Source organism: Paroedura picta, chromosome 5, assembly GCF_049243985.1.
Source record: "Paroedura picta isolate Pp20150507F chromosome 5, Ppicta_v3.0, whole genome shotgun sequence".
NCBI classification, from domain to species: Eukaryota; Metazoa; Chordata; class Lepidosauria; order Squamata; family Gekkonidae; genus Paroedura; species Paroedura picta.
The window spans coordinates 56,322,454-56,347,097 of NC_135373.1; the positions used below are offsets into that span (position 1 = coordinate 56,322,454).

At 42.2% G+C, this 24,644-nt stretch overlaps 3 protein-coding genes across 5 annotated transcripts in view; all 3 read right to left on the reverse strand.

Moving 5' to 3' along the window:
• The window catches only part of SLC26A5 (solute carrier family 26 member 5), a 37,032-nt gene extending 35,487 nt beyond the window's left edge, over window positions 1-1,545 (reverse strand). The window contains exon 1 of the mRNA XM_077338096.1: window positions 1,390-1,545. The gene's annotated coding sequence lies outside the window, so the exon portion shown is untranslated. The remainder of the gene's footprint in view (window positions 1-1,389) is intronic.
• A 1,967-nt stretch (window positions 1,546-3,512) lies between these two features.
• Window positions 3,513-11,775, reverse strand: LOC143837802 (maestro heat-like repeat family member 5). Of its 2 annotated transcripts, XM_077338099.1 has the most exons (6): window positions 11,700-11,775; window positions 9,987-10,096; window positions 9,276-9,427; window positions 7,357-7,485; window positions 4,927-5,043; window positions 3,513-3,720 (listed from the first exon to the last, which is right to left on the reverse strand). In XM_077338099.1, exons 1-5 carry the CDS (start codon window positions 11,717-11,719, stop codon window positions 4,930-4,932), a joined length of 525 nt encoding a protein of 174 aa, XP_077194214.1. In that variant the 5' UTR covers window positions 11,720-11,775; the 3' UTR covers window positions 3,513-3,720; window positions 4,927-4,929. The 2 variants fall into 2 exon arrangements, with proteins under 2 accessions (XP_077194214.1, XP_077194213.1); XM_077338098.1 differs by lacking the exons at window positions 3,513-3,720; window positions 4,927-5,043; window positions 11,700-11,775 and adding exons at window positions 6,189-6,369; window positions 11,018-11,088.
• A 5,762-nt stretch (window positions 11,776-17,537) lies between these two features.
• Window positions 17,538-24,644, reverse strand: part of RELN (reelin) — a 343,944-nt gene continuing 336,837 nt past the window's right edge. For both annotated transcript variants that reach the window (XM_077338100.1, XM_077338101.1), the window contains one exon: window positions 17,538-18,700. In XM_077338100.1, the coding sequence (XP_077194215.1) occupies window positions 18,604-18,700 (97 nt within the window). In that variant the 3' untranslated portion in view covers window positions 17,538-18,603. The remainder of the gene's footprint in view (window positions 18,701-24,644) is intronic.

Sequence of the window (24,644 nt, forward strand, 5' to 3'; positions counted from 1 at the left end):
ATAGGTTTCTACATTTGCCAACAAAAACCATTTTAATACTCATATTATAACAACTGAAGAGTACAGAATATTTCCCCCTTTCCTCACCATTATTTCAACAACAAAATGTAAAGTGTGTGAACTTTACACCAGTTTCACAACACACAGTTTCAAACAGATCCAACAGCAACGTCAACATTGCTGGGGAAAGTCAGATAGGAAGGGCAATCAGAAGTGAACAGAAAGTCCTCAATGATGATGAGTAATAGGCTTTCCCCTTTCTCAAGAATTCTTCTTCAACCAGCACTTAATTGTGCCCACAGCTCTGGGCCCAGTAAGTAGTTCTCCTGAATGCTGATACCCCCCCCCCTGCCAATACAAATCAGAAGATCAGAATCTTAGCTAGCCTGTCTTCTCTGAACTCTAACCACACTGCCTGTCTTACCCTCCTCCTGATTAAGTGTCATTAAACAAACAGGGAAACAAGACAGCAACAGGATGAATGAGTCGGAGAAGGGTCAGAAGAGGAAGTGCAGTAAGCAATTTCCGACATTAAATAGAATAAGGGATAAGGGGACAGATGGAAAACTGGAGCAGCAGCAGAAAGGATGGGGGCAAGGATCCTAAAGGATGGGTTGTACCCCAAATAGGTTCCCAAAAGCCTCTCTGTAGGGGACAAGGTCAACATGGCACAGGGAAGATTTCTGCTACTGGGGAAAAGGTCAGACTGGAAAAGCAGCAAAGTTCACACAGCAAAATATAGTCATGTTTGGTGCTCCCTTGCCAAATCACAGCACCCTTGTTCCAATGTCAGGGCTTGCCCTTGGCTAGTACAAATTATGAGACACCATTGCACATGTTTATTGTGTGTTCTGACACACACCCTGACCAACACAAACTAGCAAACACTTCCAGATAAGAGGACACAACTTTAAAGCCAGGGCAGGGGTTAGCTTGCCGGCCTTTGTTCATATCTCCACAAAATCAAGAAGCCTGTCAGGCGACCTTGAGTAAGTTACTCTCTTTCTCAGCCTAACCTACCTCACAGGGTTGTGCTGAATATAAACGGGGGAGGGGCGGGGAGAGGGAAAGAGAAGCTCATCTACACCTGTCTGCGCTTCTGGAAGGAAGACAGAATTTAAAAAGCAGAGAAATCCCAGGCAAGCCATGCTTTGAGGAGATGGGTGCATCAAGAAAAAGTCCCGAGGCTTCCTCTCCCTCTCCCTCGGGGTCCCAGAACTGGGTTCCCATCTCTTTCTCCCGGCCTCGAGCCTGTGCTTTAAAAGCAATTATAAACTGGAGAGATCCTCTCCCGCCCTGCACTGCACCTAGGGGCCGCTCAGACATGCTCCGGGGCCCATTTCCCCCCAAATGAAGGCTCCCGTCCTCGTCCCTGCACGTGCGGCTTACCTTGAGCCGGCCTCCGCCCGCCTCGCATCCACGCCCGGGGAGCTGCAGCTACTCGTGCGCATCCAGAGCGAGCCTAGACGCGCCACTCCCGACTCCGCTCAGTTCCCTCCCCCAAAGGGGCCGCCCGTCAGTTGTCAGGTTCCAAGCCGCCTCGGCGCGCGAGCTCCTGGGACGGGTAGTTCCCACTACAATACGAACGCCTGGCGCGAGAGGCCCTGCAGCACTACAAGCCCCAGCAGGCGGCGGGGCGCGGAGCCGAAGGCGACCGGCCTCGTGGCCGGCGTGGAAAGCTTGCAGAGAGGGAAGACTCAGTCGGTCGTTGCGAGCTCGGAGCCCGGATCTGATGCAGCGGTTGCCGGGAGACACAGCAACATTCGCAAGCGCGCGGGCTGAGGCTCCCAGAAACCCGGCGGAGGGCTTGCGATGAAAAGGGGAATTAGGGGACAACCCTTAATGGGTGCAAGAAGGATCCCTGAGAAAGGTTTCGTACCCTCCCTCCCCCGGCCACTGGAATGTTTGCCAAACGGTCCTATGAATACTTTGAAGTTCTGAATAAATAAATAGAACTTCATTCAAGTTGGTGGCAAACCGCAGTTGACGCAGCAAGAGGCTGAACTGTGGGAAACACCGCTTTCACTTTGCCACTGATCTCCAGAGGGCCTCCTGCGCGGAGTTTCGCTTGCCTGCGGTGTTGCCGCCCTTGTAGGCACTCGCCGATCGCTTTCGTGTCCAGGTTTCTGAGTGAAAACTCTCCTTATTGATCCAGCTCCTGAGTTTCCAAATGGTTTGGAGGCTGCGCTCCCCTCCGCTAGGCATCTGAGGTCATAAAGGTGGCAATGTTGTGCTTTGCTGCTTTCAGGAGGGATACTGACTTGTAGGGTAGCCAGTGTTAGCCCTGGCCCAGCCTCTATAGTTAATTTTTTCCGGGGGGAGGACCTTCCTCTGGTTCATTTTGACATTCCAGGCTGTTCTGAGAAACATTTGGCAAGGCTATTTCCAAGGCCTGTTATTCCACTCAGAACACAAGTCATCCCCAGGTACAGAAAATATGCTACTTTCAGGGGCTGTCATTCCAGGCGTGGGCCAGTTTTTCTACTCCAGAGACCATCATTCTGCTCAGATTTGTCATTCCAGTGCAATTCCTGATGCTATCATTCTATTCAAAATGGTCATTCCTGTTCTAAAGCACAAATCCTATTCTCAGGGTTCATCATTCCACTTTGGGGACTGTCATTTTACACATTTTACATGTTCTGTCACTGTTGACCTACAGCATTCACTCTGTGTCAAATTTACAAAATGGAAGGGAACCATTTCTCTTGAAAGCTGCAAGTCTAGATGTGATTTCCTATACTTTTCAAGTCAAATTTTGATTTGAATGAAGACACAGCTCCATTACAGCATCTGCTGTGGCTTCAACCTCCCTAAGAATAAATTTGCTTTATTTGGAGAGCTCTCCAAATAAAGAGAGCCAGTTTGGTGTAGTGGTTAAGAGCAGTGGCCTCCAATCTGGAGAACTGGGTTTGATTCCTCACTCCTCCACATGCAGCCAGCTGGTTGGCTTTAGGACAGTCGCAATTCTCTCAGTTTCACCTATCTCGCAGGGTGCCTTCTCCAGCACCAGAGTTCAAAAGCCTCAATTCTGGTGCTGGAGGACAGGGAGAGAAAGATGCCTTTATCTCCAAAGAAGTTTAAATGTTCTCATTAGTGGTGTGGTTGGTTGTGTCTGCATTGTCACCATGATTTGAAGACCTGATAAGCCATTCACTTTATCCCCTGTAGTTTTCCTTATCTTTATAGCCATTGTTAAGCTGTAAATGCTCTCTTTTAACTTTTTATTGCCTCACTGGCAGAGGAACTGAAGACAGAGGCATTCAGCACTGCAGGGTGATGTCACTTCCCCCTTCTTATTTTTTTAAATATTTTATTTGGTGACTATCAGTGCCCATTGAGGCAGTGAATTCCATAAGTGAATTATGAAGAAATACTTCCTTTTGCCAGGCCTGCTTCATTAAATTATCTAATAGCAATCAGGAGCTCAATCACAGTGTATAAGGCCAAAATTGAATTCTCAGCCCATGTTCATATGTTTCAAATATTTTATTTTGCAGTTAAAATCTTCTTCTTCTTGCCCATATAAAGGGTGATTATTTTCCAAGTTAAATACCGGTGCCCTTTTGACCCTCCTCATTCTCCCCTTTTCCGCTTCTCATCTCTGCCAGTGTGCAGAAAATGCCCTAGATGCAAAGTTCTATGAATGGCATAAATCAGCAATACATCTTTAAGTAGTCAGGGGCTTTATGTCTTCATGGAACAACAATACAGAACCTTCTGTTGGACAGAAAGATAAATGGAGGTGTTTAGCCTTCCCATCTAGTAAGATTGCAACCTCTCCTGATATCATAATTCATCTCCACAGGTCAGAGAATGGTTTCTTTGAAGGATGGAATTTATGGCATTGTACTCTGTTGAGGTCCATCCCTTCCCCAAATCACACAATCCCAAGGCTTCACCCCACCCCAGCCCATCCCCCAGCATTTCCATACCCAGAACTGGAAACCCTAGCATTAAGTTTCCTTCTCCAGTGCAGAGTCAATAGCCTTTGAACCAGTGGGGGAGGGCAGTGTCAGAGACCCAGAAAGCACTGAAAAGGGCATTAAGCTGCCTGTCAAGCCTGGTGCGACGTCACTTTGGCATTTGGCCAGAAATTAGACAGGTGAGAATCACTTTGGATTCAAATGGGTAGTCATGTTAGTCTGAAGTAGTACAATAAAATCAGAGTCCAGTAGCACCTTTAAGACCAACAAAGATTTATTCAAGGCGTGAGCTTTTGAGTAATAAATCTTTATTGGTCTTAAAGGTGCTACTAGACTCTGATTTAATTTTGGTACAGTAGACAGACTTTGGTTCCAACTATGCGTCTCAGAAGGACGAATGCGACTCGGCCTGTGCCTGGTCTAAGAGTCAGAGTTTAGTAAATATTGAAGGCCTGACAGCAACTTCATTTTCCCTCAAGCAATGAGTAACTCAGACTGGAGAACCAGGGGAGTGCTTTATCAGGCAAGGTGGTGTTCTACCAGCTCCTACCATCCTCTGACAACTGTTAGATTAGCATGGGTAAATTATAAAGGATTACTCATGAACAAGTGAAACTGGCTTACACCATTGGTTTGTCAAGATCAGTACTGTCTACACAAACTGGCAGTGGCTTTCCAGGGTCTCAGGTCCTTCATATCACTGACTCCCTGAATCTTTTAACTGGATAAAATATTGATTAAACTTGGAGCTCTGCGTGCTGAGCAGATGCTCTACCAGTGAGCCATGGCCCTGTCCTTCTGGCCAGTTAGGGACCCCTACGTTCAGGGAAAGAGAAAACACCCCCACCCCCTTCCTTTTTTTCTGTTAATCTGGTCAGCCCTGTATCACCCTGGCTGCCTTCCAGGAGGATGGAGGGGGCGGCTTCATCTCCCTCCATACTGGGCCATACACAGTCGTAGATGGAGGGAGGAAGGGAGCGAGGGGCCAGGCTGGACTCACCTGCTAAATATGCCTCTTCCTGTTGCGGGGTGGACAGTCCTGGAAACTGCCGCTGCCAGAGTCCGTCCTTCCTTCCCAGAAGGGGGGGGGACCTAGAGAGAGGCAGTGGGAGGGGGGCTGGGGTGGGAGAGATTTGGCCTTTGAGGAGGGACCGGCCAAGAATCCCCCCTAGAGGGCTTGGGCAGTTCCAAAAGGCAGCCAGAGAACATGCAGAAATTGACCAGCCTGAGTTGAGAAGAGCTATTTTTCTTTGTGCACATGCAATAATGCACATTCGCATGTTCGATTTAATGAATTTGTGATTTCTTTGTATCTGAGGAAGTGTGAATAAAACTTTGTTGGTCTTTTTGGTGCCACTGGACTCTAAATTTTTACTTTTTGTACAAATTTGTACTTGTAAAGCTGAAATCATGGGGCCTGTTCAGGAAGAAGGAAAACAGGAGGAGTGGGTGGGAAAACGCCATTTCAAAATATTTCAGAAAAGCCCTTGGCGGGGGTGGGGGGTAGGTGTGTGTGTGTGCATAATGTTGAGCTGGGTTAGCATGTCTTGTTAAAGTCATAATTACAATCATGCATCTTAACGTGACCAGAAATACTAAATAAATAAATGGCAGCAGGGTGCAAGGAAAATGAAATGGGAGGTGGAGAGGCAGGGAGGCAGGCTTGCAGGTCTATGAAGGCATATTGAGAGCATGGAAAAAGAGAGAATCCACTTAGAATGCTGATCACATGACTGGATTATTGCGATTATTCCCGGAGAGGGAATTCGCTGTTTTTCTGAACTCCAAAAAGCTGTGCAATGGAAACCTTTCCTCCGAATCTGCACCTGAGGAGCCTGATTTTTGTGTGAAATCATGGAAATTCCATGCAGCTAAAAGGGTGTTACCTTGAAATTTTTGTTCACTGTGGAAACACCCAGGGTAACATCTTGTTCTAATAAGGACTCAAGTGAAACACAACAGGATCCTGTGAACTTCTCGTTGCTAAGCTATAATTGCTCAGGTTCATCATTGGCTTCAACTGACCCTTCTTTTGGTTCCCATTTCTTTGTTTTTCCTTTTTCTAGTTTCTATGTCAGGAGTTTGTAAAGTGCCTTTTATGCCAATAAAGGTATTGTGTGTGTGTGTAAAGTGCCATAAAAATCAAGTGTCTATGGACACAACACGGGGCAATGTATCTCAGATCCAGATGTTTTGAACTTCAGTGAATGGCAGGGACATTGTTGTTCTGGTAACATGAAAACACCAGGAAGACTAAAGCAATTTAAGAGTAAGATGTTCTATTTTTGTCTGCAAGTTTCCCCAGAATTTTGAGGGTGCCATGATGCAAGAGTAGCTGACCTTGGAAACACTGCAATAATTTGGTAAACAATAGCTCTGGGAAGTGATGCCAGAGGGCTACCAAAATATCCACTGCTGCATCCTGGTACAGATCCTGAAACTCCTATGACACAAAAAGGAACATGCATAACACATGGAAACAACATCAGACACAACTTGAGGCCTACAACTCACCAGTAGAGACATGCACCCATGTAATGGACAACTTCCTTAGCAACCAAAAACCCAGGAGTTTTATTAGAACACATGGTAGGCTTCTCTATGTGGGTGATGGGGTTGTACTCAGCTTAGTGGGCTGCCAGTCTGATCTCACTGATTGGGAAAGGGTGTGACATTTTAAGGGCAGACTGGGCAATTTGCAAAGGTTGGTGAGGGGTGAATCCAAGCCAAGGCTTAGCTTCAGAACTTGTGCACAGTTCCTAAGCATAACTGGGACTTGTGAAGTAATAAGAAAAAAAGCAAACAAACCCTAGCATTCACAATCTGTACCATCAAACACCCCTCATACATATCTGGGATTATGTAGGACAGCTGATGAGTGTGAGGTAGAAGACATACCTGCATCTCTCTGAAATTCTATCCAAGGTCCAATGAATATATACAATACAACCTGCAAGATCTAAACTACAAAACCTTGAAATTCCTTGTAACTTCACAGCATGGCAGAGCTCTAGCTTGTCTGAATGCCCAGCTAACTGAATATTTGGGATACTTAAGACTTAATTTATTATTATAATTAGTGATGAGTGTACAAACAGAGAGAACCTTAATAAAGTTTGTAATTGTGCTTGGCCACTGAGTCATTTTTTTTCCAAGTGGAGACTAGCTCAGTTTATTCTGCACCAGATTCTAATCCCAGTTTAGACATCAGGAATTTAGCCATGTTTGAACATCTATCCCAAACTTTTATGAGACATCCAGTCCTGATCATCAGCACATGCCCTGGTGGCACCAGCTGCAGAAAAGCCTTCCCGTTACTTTCAGCACCTGCTGAAAAGCCAGTACGGCAGTACCATTGCTGGCAGGGAACACTGAAAAATGGTCCTCAAAAACTGGCCAAGCCACATCAATGTGTCATAGCAATTCTTACCGTGATTTTCACCAGATCATTAATGGCTTCTTCCATTAAGATGTTTGCCATATTGCCATCAATGTGATCAGCTAATCGGATCACAATTGCTAGGATCCTATTGATTCGCAGTCTATGTTTGGTGGACATCTAAATAAGATTAAAAATGAGAGAATTCAAATGAAACAAACATTTTCTTAATGTATTTATTAAAAAGTTTTAGTCCTTTAAGTTTGACAAAGTTTTATTCATGCTATAAGATTGTATGCGCAAGCACATTTCTTTTAATACAGTGACACAGGCCTCTTAGTTCTCACTTATACCCAGAATTGAACTTTATTGATCAGGGGGAGGAGGGGACACTGGACTCAAACCTCATACTCACATCTGTCTGTTGACTCCTGTATCTTCATGCCAATTTATTGCTATTCACAGAGTTTATGAACTACCCCAATCCAATCTCAGCTATAATTGTCCAGCATCTTGACTCTAACCAGCCCTTTCTGGCAACTAATCTCCCTTTTCTATATGTAATGGTTTAGGAAACTCCATCTCACTGCATCTGAAGTGCAGCTACAAGTGCCTAACACACGTCTGCCCAGTGGGGGGGGGGAATGGCCGTGTGGACGCTCCATCCCCTTTCCAATCTTTCTGAATTAATGTATGTGTTTGTGAGAGAAGACAGAATATCAAATCTCAGCATGGCTCCTTGCTAATATAACATGCAAGCCTCCATTTTGATATGCAAATGTCCAGCAAAGCCTCATGCTGGAAAAGATTCAAATGTGAGATTTGAATCTTTTCCAGCATGAGGCTTTGCTGGACATTTGCTCCCTGAGAAATAATGACTGGTCACTCGCACTTCAGAGGGTGCTTAAGGAAAGGAGCTACCAACTAACATCCTGTTTTGCTTTAGGGTGGTGAACGATGGAATCACATATGTATTTTTCTGGGTAGCCAAATAAAATGGGGTTTTACCCTCTCCTGTTGTGATCAGTATTTCTGTTGCAAAATTATACGTCACCCTAAAGCAAAAATAGATATTATCTTGCAGCCCTGAATCAAATGCTTGATCATTTTGAATGCTTGTTTGTTCATTATTCATACCAGATGTGTAAATTATTGCTGTCAATAAACCAGATTCTCAGTATTCCTTCCAAGTTTGTACAAGCACTGTATTATTGTCAAATATCCCTTATTGCTGATGGTAAGTCACTGACCCAAATTGGGGGCATTCTTTTAAGTTGAACATGAAGCCTGAGTAGCTGTTCCTTTAGCACAGGAGTAAGAGATGGTGGAAGGCGAGATTCTTCCTTAACATAGCCAGGGGTAGTCAAACTGCGGCCCTCCAGACGTCCATGGACTACAATTCCCATGAGCCCCTGCCAGCGCTCACTGGCAGGGGCTCATGGGAATCATAGTCCATGGACATCTGGAGGGCCACAGTTTGACTACCCCTGACATAGGCTATAATGTGAATTGGACTCGGACTGGAGAGGGGACAACATAACATGCTGTCAACTGTTTACTATATATGATTCTTCTTACTGCACATGGTAAGGATCAAATTAAAATATTTAAATTTAGGGGAGGAAAGAAGTGAGAACTGTGATGAAAAATGGTGCTTCAGCTGGATTCATTCCCCAGAAATGGGACACAGATGTTTCCAAATGAGTCTCTTGAGGAACATTAAGCAAAACAATCATAAAACAAGAGTCCTAAAGATTGTTTGGATAGCATGGGTTTTTCTGTTAGTCAAAACTTCCAGTTTTTTCCAACCACTATATTCTCCATATAGTCTTTTGCCTTCCGTACACACTTTGCAGTCATGAGTATGTTTCTCAGTTATACTTAGGGAAAAAAGTTGTTCCATGACTACATGTTGGCCACCATGTAAAATAATATTTCATAAAGGACCAGGAATCTGGGAATGGATCTACCTTCTTCGTAGCACGGAGATAGATACAAATGGACTTTAGGACAAGCAGTGGCTTCCTCTGGCTGAAGCCTTGCAGGCTGTTGGAAGACTGGACCAGGAAGGCTACATTGTCTTGGCTAAGATTCCCCAGGTGGTAGAAGCATGACTGAGGATCTAAGAAAAGAAGGATGGAAATATTAGAGGTGTGAGACTACATTCAAAGGTCACAGAGCATACACCGTCCTAATGGTTTTTATGATTAGGATTATTCAGTAGGGTCACATTCCATTCTGATGTCTTATAGTTGCACTGGTATTGTGCCCTAACTCCGAGAGATAGCAGGGTTTTTTAAAAAATCACTAATATTTTCATAAATTCACAACCTGATAGCAGTTCTTGAAGACTGTCCAGAAGCTTTGGTTGTCTTGGAATGCTGTGGCACAACTCCTGACCACACTGGGTTGCCAGGAACATGTTTGTCACAACTGAGATTAAAAATATAAGTCTACTGGACCTATTCTAAATTTAATAATTCATCATATCTCTTCCTGACATTGTGCCCTGAGTATTAATCAAAAGGCACAACTTCCAAGCATAGTTGAGCCTTGGAGGCACCTGATCATGTTTCAAAGAATGAGCCTCCTTCTGATGTAACAGATGTTCAGTGACAGTCATTATTCTTCAGCTGGTTCATAAATCTTCATAGCCTCCTGCATAAGGCTTAGATCCTTACCATCATCCACCAGATCTACTTTCTGATCAGTTTCATCACCATACACTTCATCACGATAAATCGTCGTCCTCTTTCTCTGAGACAACCGTCTTCCAAAAAGAGAGCGGAAGCTTGAACATAACGGAAAAATCAAAAATATGGAAGATGCTTGGAAAAAATTGAAGGTACTTTGTGCAATTAAAGTAGATCAGTAGTCTAATGAAATTCATACCAACTTCTAGGAGTACATTGCTGCCCTTCCCATTATTAATCAGCAACACTGGCTGTGATTGTAATCAAATGGCCAGTTTCTAATTTCCTCTCCTTTTCATCTAATTTCCTCCCGCACTACAGCTCCTGGTGAAAAGTCCAAGGTGAGACATGAATGTGGGAAGAGCAAAGATGACTGAATTGAATACACAATTGAAGATCTAGAGCTACAGATAAGCAATCTTCTTCCCACCCACCCTATTATGAGCAGTGTAGAGCTGATTCTTCCAGTCATTGTGTGAAACTTCATGGAGGATAAGTCTATCAATGGCTGCTAACTGTGGTGACTGAGGGAAACCTCCACATTCAAAGCCTCTGAATCTCAGAGCCAGTTGGCAACATCAGGGGAAGGCCTTGATCTATATTTTCCTGTTTTCAGCCATCCAGAGAAACCGGTTGGCTCACTGTGTGAGACAGGATGCTGGACAATATGGACCACTGTTCTGACCCACCAGGGCTCTTCTTATGTTCTTATGAATTCACTTTAAGTTATTGACATAACTAAATGGTCTGGTGAAAACATTTACCATTTACCAGACGTAAAGATTTTTTTTTAATTAGACAAATTAGTCTTCTGTGTGGAGTTGCCTTCACATGAACATGGCAAGAAAATTATAATTTGGAGGCTTTATCAACCACCTGTCAGATTGAGACTAAAGAAGAATGCTGCTCAGAATAGGTATTGATTAGTTTGAAATGGGGACAATTAGGAATTGTCATCCAGAATCACCCCAGATTTCTTTCCGAAGTTTATATAGCTCCCAAATGCCCCTATTCACCACCTGTTACGAAGATCCATCTTGCCAGTGTTCAGACTTAGCCTGACTCTGCATCACTATCTCTTGGGGCTTAATGGTCACTTTGTGATGTCATCCATGATATCAGAATGGCATGTTTGCATTCAGCCTAGACCACTGTCACATCAATGGCAGTGTTGCTATTCAGTGTTGATGTTTACTTTTGCTCTTATAACTGAAGTCTGAGGAGTTGTGCGTCACTTGGGAGGCTGCTTCCTATACTTTCAAAACTAAGTGATCCAGTGAAAAGTGGCATCTTATCTGCCACATGATGCCATATTTTCAAAAGCAATGCTACAGTGTAAAGTTGTTTGTGTTTAGGACTGATACTTTTACATTTTGATCTCGTTGCCATGTCCTTCATTTGAAGAGAACATCCCTTAACATATAAGTAAATTCAGTGTCGTTTAATCTTAGATGGTTTTAACAATATCTTCTGTAAACTTTGGCTCCCTCAGTTCTTTATTGCTCCTAATCTCTTATTGACCCTTGTTTCATTGTATACTTTTTGGAAAAAATTATATCCCATTTTCCCTACAAAAAAGCTCACAGGAGAAAACAGCATGAATTAAAAGAACAATCACAACTCAGAAAATAAATTAGTACTACTTGAAACCCACCCATAGTGACACATTACAATAGTACCCCCTTCCCAGCGTATACCAACCTGGCAACATACAGTTTCATCTTCTCAGAGACCAGACAGTTGTCAGCAGAAGCAGCTCTAGACACATGGCCTTGCAAGTCTTTTGGAAGACCAAGGTCAGGATTCAGCTTAACTAATTACATTGCTAATTTTACTTTGATTGGTCTTTACAATATATCCTAATACTACTGCTACATTTGCTGAACATTATTCACGTTGTTTTTGTTTATTATCTCTCTAGGTTGGATCTGGAGAACCTGTGCAAGATCACAGATCTCCCTCACTTTCCTCAGCCCCCCAGCAGTCCCTTCCAACTCCAGAAATGTTGATTCCCAGAGAAGACCCATCTGGTGTAATAGCCATGTGGGTTGTGAGTTATGCTCTACTGGCAGAAGGGGCAGGAATAGCAATATATACTTAGATAGACAATGTGCAACTCTAGTGAAGACTGAGTTGTTTGAAATTCATTGTGAGTACAATGGGAAAATTTGCTTCCTGCGCCTGCTTACTTTTCTTTTCCCTCCTCCCCTCCCATTAAGCTTCATGATCTGCGTGCCTCTTTGCTGCCTGTCCCCCACCACGTTTTTACTCCTACTCCAGATCTCTTCATAATGTCTATGGATGTGAGGATCTCCCGATTCCCAGAATCTATGATGTAGTGTTCATGGTTACCATGAGTCACACTGATGTGTTTCCTGGTGCCAATTTGCTTCTTCCCCAAAGCCTCTCTTTCCTGTACCTCACTAGAGCAGGAAGTGTTTCAGAAGCCCTTAAGAGACCTTTAGATCTTCAACGAGTGACTATTCAGAAATAGCTTCTCCCCCATTATAACAGGATGCTCGGCCTGGAACCTTAAGGTAAAGGTATCCCCTGTGCAAGTACCAGGTCATGTCTGACCCTTGGGGTGACGCCCTCTAACGTTTTCATGGCAGACTCAATATGGGTGGTTTGCCAGTGCCTTCCCCAGTCATTACCGTTTACCCCCCAGCAGCAAGCTGCCTGGAACCTTACAACATTTTTAATTGCCCCCATGGGGAGGTTAGAAACTCTAGGAATTACTATCTTCTCAATAGAGACATGGAGAAATTCCTAGAGCAAGGGTAGTCAAACTGTGGCCCTCCAGATGTCCATGGACTACAGTTCCCATGAGCAAATGCTGGCAGGGGCTCATGGGAATTGTAGTCCATGGATATCTGGAGGGCCGCAGTTTGACTACCCCTGTCCTAGAGAATCATGATAGAGGGAATTTTCCAGCCATTTTCCAGCCATGTTCAGTAACTCAAGGGCAGGGGATTTGGGGCAAAGGCTAATGGCAAGTTCATTTTGAGGGCAATAATCATAGAATCATAGAGTTTGAGTGCGGTTCTCTAACCAATTCCCAATCCACCTGACTATCTGAAAATCCAGATTGCTGTCCTTTATCCATCAGAACATTATGGGGAACCTTATCAAAAGCTTTACTAAAATCCAAGTAAACAACATCAACCAAATTTCCACGATCTAGCAAACCTATTACTTGGTCAAAAAAGGAAACCAGGTTGGTCTGACAGGACCTGTTGGAGACAAATGCATGCTGACTTCCTTGTATCACCAAATTGTCCTCCAGATGTTTGCAGATCGCTCCCTTTAATATCTGCTCCATTATCTTCCCCACAACAGAGGTCAGACTCACTGGTCTGTAGTTTCCCGGTCATCCTTCCTCCCTTTTTTGAAAATCGGAATAACGTTTGCTCTCTTCCAGTCCTCCGGGACATCTCCAGTCCTTAAAGAGGTCCCAAAGATGATGGACAAGGGTTCTGTAAGTTCTCCGGAAAGTTCTTTGAGCACTCTCGGGTGCATTTCATCCGGCCCAGGGGATTTGAACTCATCCAATGCAGCTAAATGCCTCTCGACAACCTCTCTGTCCATGTCAATCTGCCACCCAGACACTATTTCTTGGCTACTGCCATCTCTAGATGTGCCTAAACCCTTTGACCTGTGGGAAAAAACATATGTAAAATAGGCGCTGAGCCTTTCTGCTTTCTCTGCATCCTCCTTTAGAGTTTGTCCATCAGCACCCAAAAAGGGGCCTATTGCCTCCTTTACTTTATGTTTGCTCCTCACATAACTGAAAAATCTTTTCTTGTTACAGTGGGCTTCCCTGGCCAATCTTAGCTCACTCTCAGCTTTGAGATAAAATAATTTAATGGTTGTGCTACTAGTCCTCAGAGTTCCAAAAGCACTCATCATTTCCTACCTTTTTCCAAACCTTAATTGTCCATTCCTCTGAATTCCAATTTTCGTTCTGCTGGTCTATGACTGTAATAAAGATCTAAATCTGAATCTCCTGTTTTATTTATTTATTTTATTTATTATTACACTTATATACCGCCACTCTTAGCCAGCTGGCTCAAGACAAGGAGTTTCTGTGCAATTAATTCCAGAATAAGAACATGCTCCATTTTCTTCTGTTTTCAGTATCTTTTCCCCCATCCTCTACATTTATGACTCACTTGGGTGCAGGGACAAAACATGGGGAGAAATCATCTTTGCTCAATATGATCACATCAAAATTACCCTGCTGTTGTTTCATACTGTTGTGGACATGTGCTCCTGTGGGATGATAAAATGCAATGATGAAGACAAAATGGGTTGCACCCAGTAATGTGCTAACAGGACAAAAAGGAAAAAAATGCCAGGTAATACTTGACTGATTTATTATTGTACAAAGTCCCTACGCATTTCACCATGCAGGCTTTGTCAGGATTAATTAGAACACTTATCTAGGGCTGGAACTGTCAACAGCAAATGTGTAGGGACTTTGTAGACTCTATGATATTGTGCCTCATTGAAGGGAAAAAAAATCTAATGAGAGTCTGACTATCACAGGGTATGTGGAACACATACCTGCTCTGGGGCTTCTTGGTCCTGGCCTCCGCCCTCCCTCACACACACTCACACACACACCTTCCCCCGCCTCCCCCCCCTTACCTTGTGCTTCCCTGATGTCCTTCCTGGTCTCTCCCTCCTCTCTCTCTCTCAGGCACACACACAAGCAAACACAGACTCCTTCCCCTCTATCCCCCTTGCCTCGTGCTTCCCCAATCTCCTCTCTGGTTCCTTCCCCTTCCCTCCACTCTCTCTCACACACAGACACAAATTCCTTCCCCCCCACTTCCCCCTTGCCTCTCCCCTTTACTCTTCCCCATTATCCTTTCTGGTCACTCCCCCCCTCCCTCAAGCACATGCACAGACTACTCCCCCTACTCCCCCTTCCCTTCCCCCTGCTTACCTCATGGCAGGAGCGTCACTGTGTTCTGTGGTCTTCTGCCCCCCCCCCGGGTGGCCAGCCCACAGTTGGAGCTGCGAGGCTCCTTTGGGGCTCTCGTGGTGCCACGGCAGATTGCTGAGTGGGGCTCAGAGCTGGGCTTCACTACTGTGCTGCTACCAGCTCTGCCTCCTGTCTTCCAAGGCTGGTCCCACTCTCCTAAAGGTGGGACTGGCATTTGAAGATGAGTAGAGCAGCAGCAGGGCACTGAGCGGAGTCGGTGCTGAGCCTCGTTGCTCTGGTGCCACCACCGCCACCATCTACTGGTGTGCTCCCTGAGGCGGGACAATGGACATCACATTCATTTTCATTTCCATTACAGAGAGCAGAACAGTAGATGTGTTTCACAACAAAAACATTTTTCTGCCTCCAGTGGATCCTGACATGACAACAAATATTTCCCTATACCTACAATGGCTTGTAAAAATATTAACACACACGCCCCTCCTGTTTTGTTACATTACAACCTGGAACTAATTTGGGTAGGTGGGGGGGGGGATTTAGCATCATTTGACTCTTGCAACATGCCTACCACTCTGAAGGTGCAAAATCTTTCTTATTATGACACCAACAGCAGCCTGTGGACTGTGAGGGTTTGTAGAAAAGCAGTTATGGAACAGGAACAGGCTTGTACTACCATCCAATGTGCTATGGTGGTTTAAGGGTTAGATTAGGATCTTGGAAACACTAGTTTGTGTCCCCAGTCTTTTATGAAGCTTTCAGGGTGATTTTGGGTCAGTCACACTCTCAGTCTAATCTATCTTGCAGGCTATTTTTTTGCTGTGAGGTTAAAATGGAGGAAGAGGAGAAATCACGTAAGCAACCTTGAGCTTGGGATAAAAAGGTAGTAAGTCCCATCAATCATGCCAAGTATGGAAGAACCTTTGCTTGAGTTACATTGCGTGGCCCTGATAGAGAACCCAAACATGTGTGGAACAGTGGGGTGGTGGAGTTCTAATTGGCCTCTAAATGTAACAAGTGTTATGCATGGGGGGCAGTACTGTAGTTTTCTACAGCCACATAAACGTGTCCTAGTTATGACACTATATTTGGATTCCAGCCCTTGCCAAAGTTTGTTCCCTAAAACACCCAGAATTCCCAATAAAGTTTGATCCTCACACAGGGGTCTAAAATACACAGCAGGTCCCATGGAGAAGATTTAAAAGTCCACCATATCTCTAATATTCATTAAGAAGTCTTTAAATGTGCTGATCTTTAGAAGACAAGTACTATTCCAGCAATATTCTTTGCTTGGTGGCAAGTATACTTTGATTGAATAATGGTTATGCCCTTCTTACATAACAAAATAAACAGAAAAATGGTCACAGAAGGGCAAGTGTTTCATGTTTTTAAAGAAGCCATATTTCGTAGTGATTCTACCTTCCTTGTCATCACTGTATATAATACAAAACACTTTACGAAAGACTGAAATAGTAAAGTCAACCAGCTTCCTAGTTTATTGGGTCAAGGTATCTCATCAACAGATAAGTTTATCATGTTTTATAGAGCACTCGTTTTGATAGTGCTGGGAGCATGAATAATAATATACTCCAGTAGCTATTGGTATCAGCCAATAGATAGAGTGGTTTATTGGTCTTATAAAAGAGACAAGGCAGCTATTGAGTTGAACTGATGACTTGTACTTGGCATATGTTTTTATATAACGGTACTTATAGCTGTTGTTGTATTTCTGTGTTTCAGCAGCTGAGACTGGCTCTCAGTCCCAGTTAGGATTGCTGATTCCAACCTGGGAAATCCTTAATGATTTGGGGAAGTATCTGTGAAGGAGAGAATTTGGGGAAGGATTTCACCAGAATTTATGGTATACAACAGTGTTTGTGCTCTGAAGCTACCATTTTCTCCAGAGGAACTGATCTCTGTAGTCTGGATATTAGCTGTAATTCTAAGAGATTTCCAGGTCAGTAACCTCAGTCCAAGGGCAATCCCCCCATTGGAAGCCCATTAACTTAAAATAACAAGATGTATAGGTAGACTTGACTTACTGGAATAACCTACCGAATTTACTTAAGATGCTCTGAGAATGCATTGTCTGGCTTCCATTATTTTAGCTTTCAAAATCTAGCCATACATTTGAGCACCTAATGTTAGTGCTTAGCTCCATGTGACAAACCATTTGCACATTATCACATATGTTTTTCAGCTTAGCAACAAAGCAAACATGTGGGCCCACTGCTGAGAATGTGCCTTGGGCTTGTGGGCCTCCTCCTTTGTGTGGAAAATCAAATCTCATTGTCTTCTGCTGAATGAGTGGGTCTGCAGCCCTTCAGTTCATTTATTTCCCTGTAGAAGGAAATATGATGTGATGGTCTAAATGCATGAGGTGTTCTAAGTGTTATCATATAAGCTAACTAAATCATTTGACAATGTAAGGCTGTTCTTGTGCTGAGCACATATATGCAAAAGTCAGTTTGTCTCAGAAGCAGGTATATCAGCTCCTTCTTCCAAAACAACTCTTATAAATTCCCCTGGTGTGCACAGCTTGTAATCATTTTCTTTTCTCAATAGAATAGGAAAAAAATGTGCCACAAAAATTATTTGTTGACATTATCTTTATTGAAGCATGGGATTTCAGCTTGGTTCACTGTAGAGTGAAACACATTTTTAAATTAGTCATGATATAGTTTAGGGCTGTAGGGTCCGTTTTTATGTCGCTGGTGTAGGTACAACATTATCAGAAATACAAACATGACCCGCAATAGAAACAAATCACAAAAAAACACGAAGAAACGCTCACTGTTTACAAATCACTCCATTACTACAGAGACCAAATGGCAGTTACTGTAAGTAAATCATCCACGGATAATTGTTTTACTTTTGGACAAGGAAAACAGGGGCTTTTGTTTGAAGGGGGAAATCCACAGCTGCTCAGTGTAATTTTTTTTTTTAAGTTTAAATGTTAAGCATTTTTTCTGCCCACAAAACAACAATACGCGACAGACATATCCAAAGGTAAAAATGAAGGACATCAAAGTCTTGTACAACCACTTCTGCAATTTATGGATTAGGCATTTGGATCTATGTTACGCAGAGCATTCGACTTGTTTGAAGCCCAACAATCAGCAGCAAAAATGTTACAAGTCAAATACAGTGTCAACATGTCATTTCACAGAAGAGATTACAGGGAAAGGACAAATAATGATAACTTAATCATAGAAAATATGATACAGAGCTGAAGTGCAGTACATTTAAATACTTATGTGGCAAAGAATGTTAAATATTGTACTTGATATGGTAGTATTTGGACAAAATATGAAACAGTCTTTGTGCTTAAATGTTAGATTGTTCGTTTGTTGCTTTCTGGTCAAAAACAGAGCCAGTTGCTCATTCCCAATATTGCCACTCTGTAACTTGCATTACAACAGATCACAATTTTTTTCACAGACACATCAACATTAAAAACATTTACCTATGAGAAAATAAGTCACTTCTGGACTTATCACAGTGCGAAAAAAGTGGTGTGACGCTCTCTCTTGATGGGAGGCTTTCAAGATATTCGTTAAGAAAAAAGTCCTGATAAAACCAGACTGCAGTGCTAGCTCAAAAGAATGGAAAGCGACACATCACATGGTGGGGAAGGAAAAGAAAGAAAGGTGTTCTTCATGCGTATCGCCTCAGTGACCTTCGTCTTCTGCTGTAGAAATGCCTGAGCCCATGTTGCCGTGAAAAATTCATCATGTAATTTTGTTTGCGAGTGCTGTTCAGTGGAAAGACGATGGAGAGAAAACCTTAGCGTCCTTCTGTTATACATGTTAGCAAGAGCAAAGTGTACAAGACTGCATTCTTCTACAAGTCCATATGTTGTCTTATATATTTACTGATGTTTGTAAAAAATTATGTTATAGTAATATTAGCAATGCAATAAGACTTTTCCTACTGAGTAACTAGGAGTCTTTTGGGATAGCTACAGCTTCAGGTGGCAGGGATATTCAAAGCAGGGATTCTGAAGATGACTGCAGTAGTCGGGTAGGTTGCTAAGGTATGCTGGCCTCAAGCTGTATAGGGCTTTAAAGGTCAATACCAGCACTTAGAACTGAGCCCAGAAGCAAATAAGAACTCATGTAAATAATACAAAACTGGAGTGGTATGGTTCCCATGACTCACTCCAGCCAGTGTTCTTGCTGCAACATTCTCTACCAATTGTAAAATCTGGGCAGTCTTCAAGGGTAGCCACAGGTACACAGTGCATTGAAGTAGTCTGACCTAGGCATTATCAGGACATGCACCATGGTGGCCAGATTTTTGCTGCCCAGGAAGGGTATTATGTAAGGATATCCCAAGGGATTGGTAGTGGGTTATCCTTGGGGGATCAATTGCCACATCAGCACAAGAGAATGAAAGGTGACATTGGCGGAAGATTCTTCATTGACAACAGCAGTGGACACTACATCTCACCTGGCTAGTATTGCACAGAAAAAGACAATGGTAAACCACTTCAAACAGTTACCTCAAAATCTATGATGAGACAATCCAAAATGAAAAATAGTTATAAGTGCTGAAAGATGGAAACTCCAGGGTCAGATGGCACTCCACCAGCTACTGGGGAAAAGCTGAGGACAACTACAACTAGTACTATTCTTAATGATGCAACTGGACTAAAGACAAAAGGACTTTTATTTGTTGATATGAATGGATGCAAAAAGAAATTCCAAAACTGTTCAGTGCATATAATAGGAACATGGATTGTGAGCTGCATGAATCAGTTAATTAATCTGTATTTCCATTGTTTTATACAATAATGTATATAAATTCTAATAATACCTTGTATTCAATACTATTACTATATGAAATAATATGACAACAGAGAACTGTAGAAAAGTATAAAAGAATGACAGATTCCTTCCAAGAAGCATCTTTTGAAGAAGAACCAATAGTTTTAAAAAGTGAAGTGACAGCTGCACTAAGAGCATTTGGGAGAAAAAAGTTACCAGGAGCAGATGGGATATCAATGGAGCTATTCTAAGCCACAGAAACCAAGTGTATCAACATCTTAACAAGATTGTGCCAGCTAATATGTAAAGCAAATAATGGCTCACAGGTTGGAAACACTCAGTTAGCATTCCAGTTCTGAGAAAAGATGTCAAAGATTGCAGCAACTTTCAAACTGTCACATTAATTTCTCACTCAAGTAAAATGATGCTCAAAATCTTACAGCAAAACCTATTACCATATATGGAATGAGAAATGCCAGATGCTCAAATAGGATTCAGAAAAGGAAGCGGCACTAGAAACCACACTGCAAATTTACATTATTTACTGGAGCATATGAAAGAATTGGAAAAGCTTGTATTTCACTGATTACAGCAAAGCTTTTGACTGTGTGGATCATGAAAAGCTGTAGACAGCTTTAAAGGAGTGGTGTATACCACAGCATTTGATTGTTTTCATGCACAATCTATACTCCAGACAAGAGACCACTATTAGGATAGAATATGGAGAAATACAACAGTTTTGAATTGGCAAAGATGCATTTTATTTCCATATCTGTTCAATCGGTATGCAGAACACATCATAAGGAAAGTTAGATTAGATTTGGATGAAGGTGAAGTGAAAACTGATGGAAGGATCATTAACAGTTTGAGAAATGCAGATGACACCACATTACTGACAGAAAGGAATGAAGACTTGGAACAACTACTAATGAAGGTTAAAGTAGAAAGTGTCAAAGCAGGATTACAACTGAACATCAATAAGACCAAAGTAATGACTGTTGGGGAATTACACACTTTGTTGATTATGAAGAAATTTAAATTGTTCAACATTTGCTATTCCTTGGCTCTATCATTAACCAAAAGGGAGATTGTGTGTTGTTGCTGGTGACCAAAATCAAATTAATTTGTGCCACAGTATTCCCCATTCCAATATATGTGTGAAAGTTGGACAATGATGAAAGTTGACAGGAAGAAGTTAGGTTCCTTTAAAATGTGGTGTTAGAGGAGAGTTTTTAGGGATACCGTGGACTGCCAAAAAGACAAATAAGTGGGTCCTAGACTTAATCTAGCCTGAACTTTCCCTAGAAGCTAAAATGGTTAAACTGGGGCTATTGTATTTTAGCAAGATTATGAGAAAATTAGAGTCACTGGAAAAGACAATACTACTGAGAAAAGTTGAAGGCAGCAGGAAAAGAAGACCTTACATGAAATTGATTGACTCAATAAAGGAAGTCACAGCCCTCAGTTAAGAAGATCTGAGAATGGCTGCTAACAATAGGATATTTTGGAGAATCTTAATTTATAGGGTTGCCACAAGTCGAAAGAGACTGATGGCACTTAGCACACACACAATATTAGAGATGCCCTGCAGCAATTCAGAGAAAAGTCTCTTGTCTAAAGTCTAGCAACATCAATTGAATGTACATTTTATTGTGTGCCATTGATGTCAACAGGCATTTAGGTCCACATTGTCTGGCTTCTGCTCTTGTTGTACAAGAGCAGTCCTTACTGGATTCAGTTTAGGAAGAAAATAAAAACCTTTGCATTACTTTAATATATATCCAAATAACGATAGTGTTTTTAATGGTGTAACCAACAGACAAATAATGGGTTACAGTGGATGTTTTTTCAGGTAAAGAACAACTTTAGTTCCAGGTGCAGGTTTCCTATTTTAGTGGAACTCACAATCAGTGACAAGCTGCTGAATTCCAAGGAGACTTAATGCCATGGGCCTTTTCAGCATGATTTTGAACCAAAAACGTATGTAATCCTACCTATCGGTTTAGCAGGCAAGATTTCCTGCCAAACCAAAGGTCCTGAAAATCAGCAAGAGAAAGGTCAATTCTTGCCAGTCAAAAACAGGATTCAGACCAGTCACTAATATTTTGGAACAGCTCAGCAATTCAGACCCACCTGGTCTGCAAATGAGTTAACATTATCCTGAGTAAGATTGGGGAAGCACATTGTATCATCAGACGTGTCATTTCTTCAACACGGGACTCACTCATTCCATCACCAGCTAGACTCCCTGTGCAACGGATGGTTCGCATTGGATTATTTATTATTAATACATTATTATCTAACTGCCTAGATGAACTGGAAATGGATGGCGAGAGACCAATTCAAACACTCCTTTCTTCTGTGCTCTATTTGTACATTAGGAACTGCTCTGGTTGAGTCTCTTGTGTTTGTCTTTTGAAACAGTCAAACTGCTGTGGATATAAATGTGGGTTCTATCAACATCTCACAGATGTTTCTTGGCCCAACTGTTCCAATGGCCGACTACAGCATTGCCATGCCAATGATGCTGATACATCTCCAGGGGTCTGTTTGCTCCCAGCCATCACCAGTATGGGAGGGGACTGGAATTCTCTCCTGGGCTTGTTCCACTGCTGGCCAAGTACAACACAAGTTCCTGTGGCACAGGCTGAGGAGGTAATGGTGTTCAGGGTGACAAAACGCCTTGAATTGCCAATTTGCAACATTTAGACTGACTGCAAATGTGCAGGCACTGAACAAGCCAGAATGATAGGCTTAGACTCTCCAGAGGAAACTGCATTTCACATTTAACATGCTATAAGGATATAACTGAACCTAAATTGTTTCAGTTTTATATAACAATACCAGAATCAGCAAAGTGAATGAATTGATAACTTAAGAAGTACAATGGCTGTACCTGTACTGTGTTAGTGAAATTACTTACCTTACTCTAGTGTAAAACCAATGACAGCAAATAATGAAATACAACACAAATTAGAAAATGTATTTCAATGCATGCAGCACTGTGATTAGTCATAAAAGCCTGATGAGGTTTAGAGGCAATATAGGATTTTTCATCTCTTTTGAAAATAAAAATTGAACAAATTACTTTCTGCTTTTAAAAGAAGTTTGTATGATTATTTTCATATTTCAAATATTTTTGTAAACATTATAAATAATACTGAAATTATAATCTGCATTACACTGAAAGCTGGACATAAATAATGAGGGAAACTATAATTATGCAATATTTTAAAAAATTCTTTTTTGTGCTAGATATCTTCGTCCCTCAGCTACACGCATAAAATGGCTTTCTACAGAACAGACAAAGCAAAGGAGAGACTGCCAAATGAATGCACTTTGTTACTTGTAGAAAGCACAGTTAAATCAAAATACTGCAAGTTTAAAAAAGCATGACGTTTCTTTGCAATAAAACCTTTACAAATAATTTATGTATTATTAAATTATCTTAATTATGAACAGCATGGTGCTGGTAGTCATGGAAATATTAACCACAAAATTATAAAGTTATTATTCATCATAAAGGAAAACTGCAGAAAGAGTTTTTTGAGACTATTCCCAGCTTCTGATGAGGCTAGTCACAAATATGCCAGATGGAGACAAGCCCCAACTATTACCAACATTTGGCCAGAGCTCACAGTTTCTTAGTAAATGCGTAAAGGTTTGTTCTTTTCACAAAGAAATGGGTACTCAAAATGTGCATGCCAACCAAAGGGTGCAGTTCCACTGTATGCTTTGCTTGGGGAAGAACGGACATGCAAAGGGAACGCAAAGTTGAGCTAAACTATTCTGAGAATTACAGGAACGCAGAAAGACCCCAACATCTCCCCCCAAAAAAATCCCTGGAAAGAAAGAAAGGAAGGAAGGAAGGAAGGAAGGAAGGAAGGAAGGAAGGAAGGAAGGAAGGAAGGAAGGAGAAGAAGAAGAAGAAGAAGAGTTGGTTCTTATATGCCGCTTTTCTCTACCCGAAGGAGGCTCAAAGCGGCTTACAGTCGCCTTCCCTTTCCTCTCCCCACAACAGACACCCTGTGATGTAGGTGAGGCTGAGAGAGCCCTGATATTACTTGGTCAGAACAGCTTTATCAGCACCGTGGTGAGCCCAAGGTCACCCAGCTGGCTGCATGTGGGGGAGTGCAGAACGAACCCGGATCGCCAAATTAGAAGTCCGCACTCCTAACCACTACACCAAACTTGCGACACCAAAGATGCCTTTATTCCAGAAGGCCCTTTTCTTTGATCCAGGAAGAAATCTTCCAAGCCAAATACTCTATCAATACTTCTGAATTGGCTCATTTATTATGCAGTATGTGTGTGTGTGATAAACATTGAAGAAACACATTTTCCACTGGGATGCTGAATTTGTAGCTACCTCAGATTTGTCCATGAACCCTAATTGTTTATTTATTTATTTATTTTGATTGTGCATATACAATCTTTAGTCTGACCTCCCTTTTAGCACCAGATAAATCATGCAACTGAGCTGTATACATTTATTTACTTAAATATCCGAGTTACGGTTCTTACTGCAGACTGAGTGCATGTAAACCCCAGATTGCTTATGTATACAGTGTGCTGAAACTGTATGCCAACAGGCAGATTAAATACATTCAAAGGCAGTCAGGGACAGTTGTATAGATAGGGGAATGTTGGCATTCTAGCCTATCAAACAGCCATAGGAAAAACAAACACCTACTGGCATTCTTTAATTAACAGTACAGGAAGCCCTTTTGCATCTGGTCACCCTGTTGATGAACTAGCAGACAGATGTATATGATTTACTACAGCATGTTAATCTGCTTCTTGAGTCTATTCAGCCATGTATTCATTTCTGTGGGTGGCTGGCGCTTCAAAGATTGACTTCTTTATGGATTTAACAATGGTTCAAAACATTTTATTTTTTGTAACTGATTTATTTGAATATTTTTATAG

Coding starts and splice junctions, on each gene's coding strand:
- LOC143837802 (XM_077338098.1), bottom strand. Junction 7,486..9,275: donor ATCTCCGTGCTACGAAGAAG/GTAGATCCATTC, acceptor AATCTTATTTAG/ATGTCCACCAAACATAGACT. Junction 6,370..7,356: donor ATGATCTGGTGAAAATCACG/GTAAGAATTGCT, acceptor TTTGTGTCATAG/GAGTTTCAGGATCTGTACCA.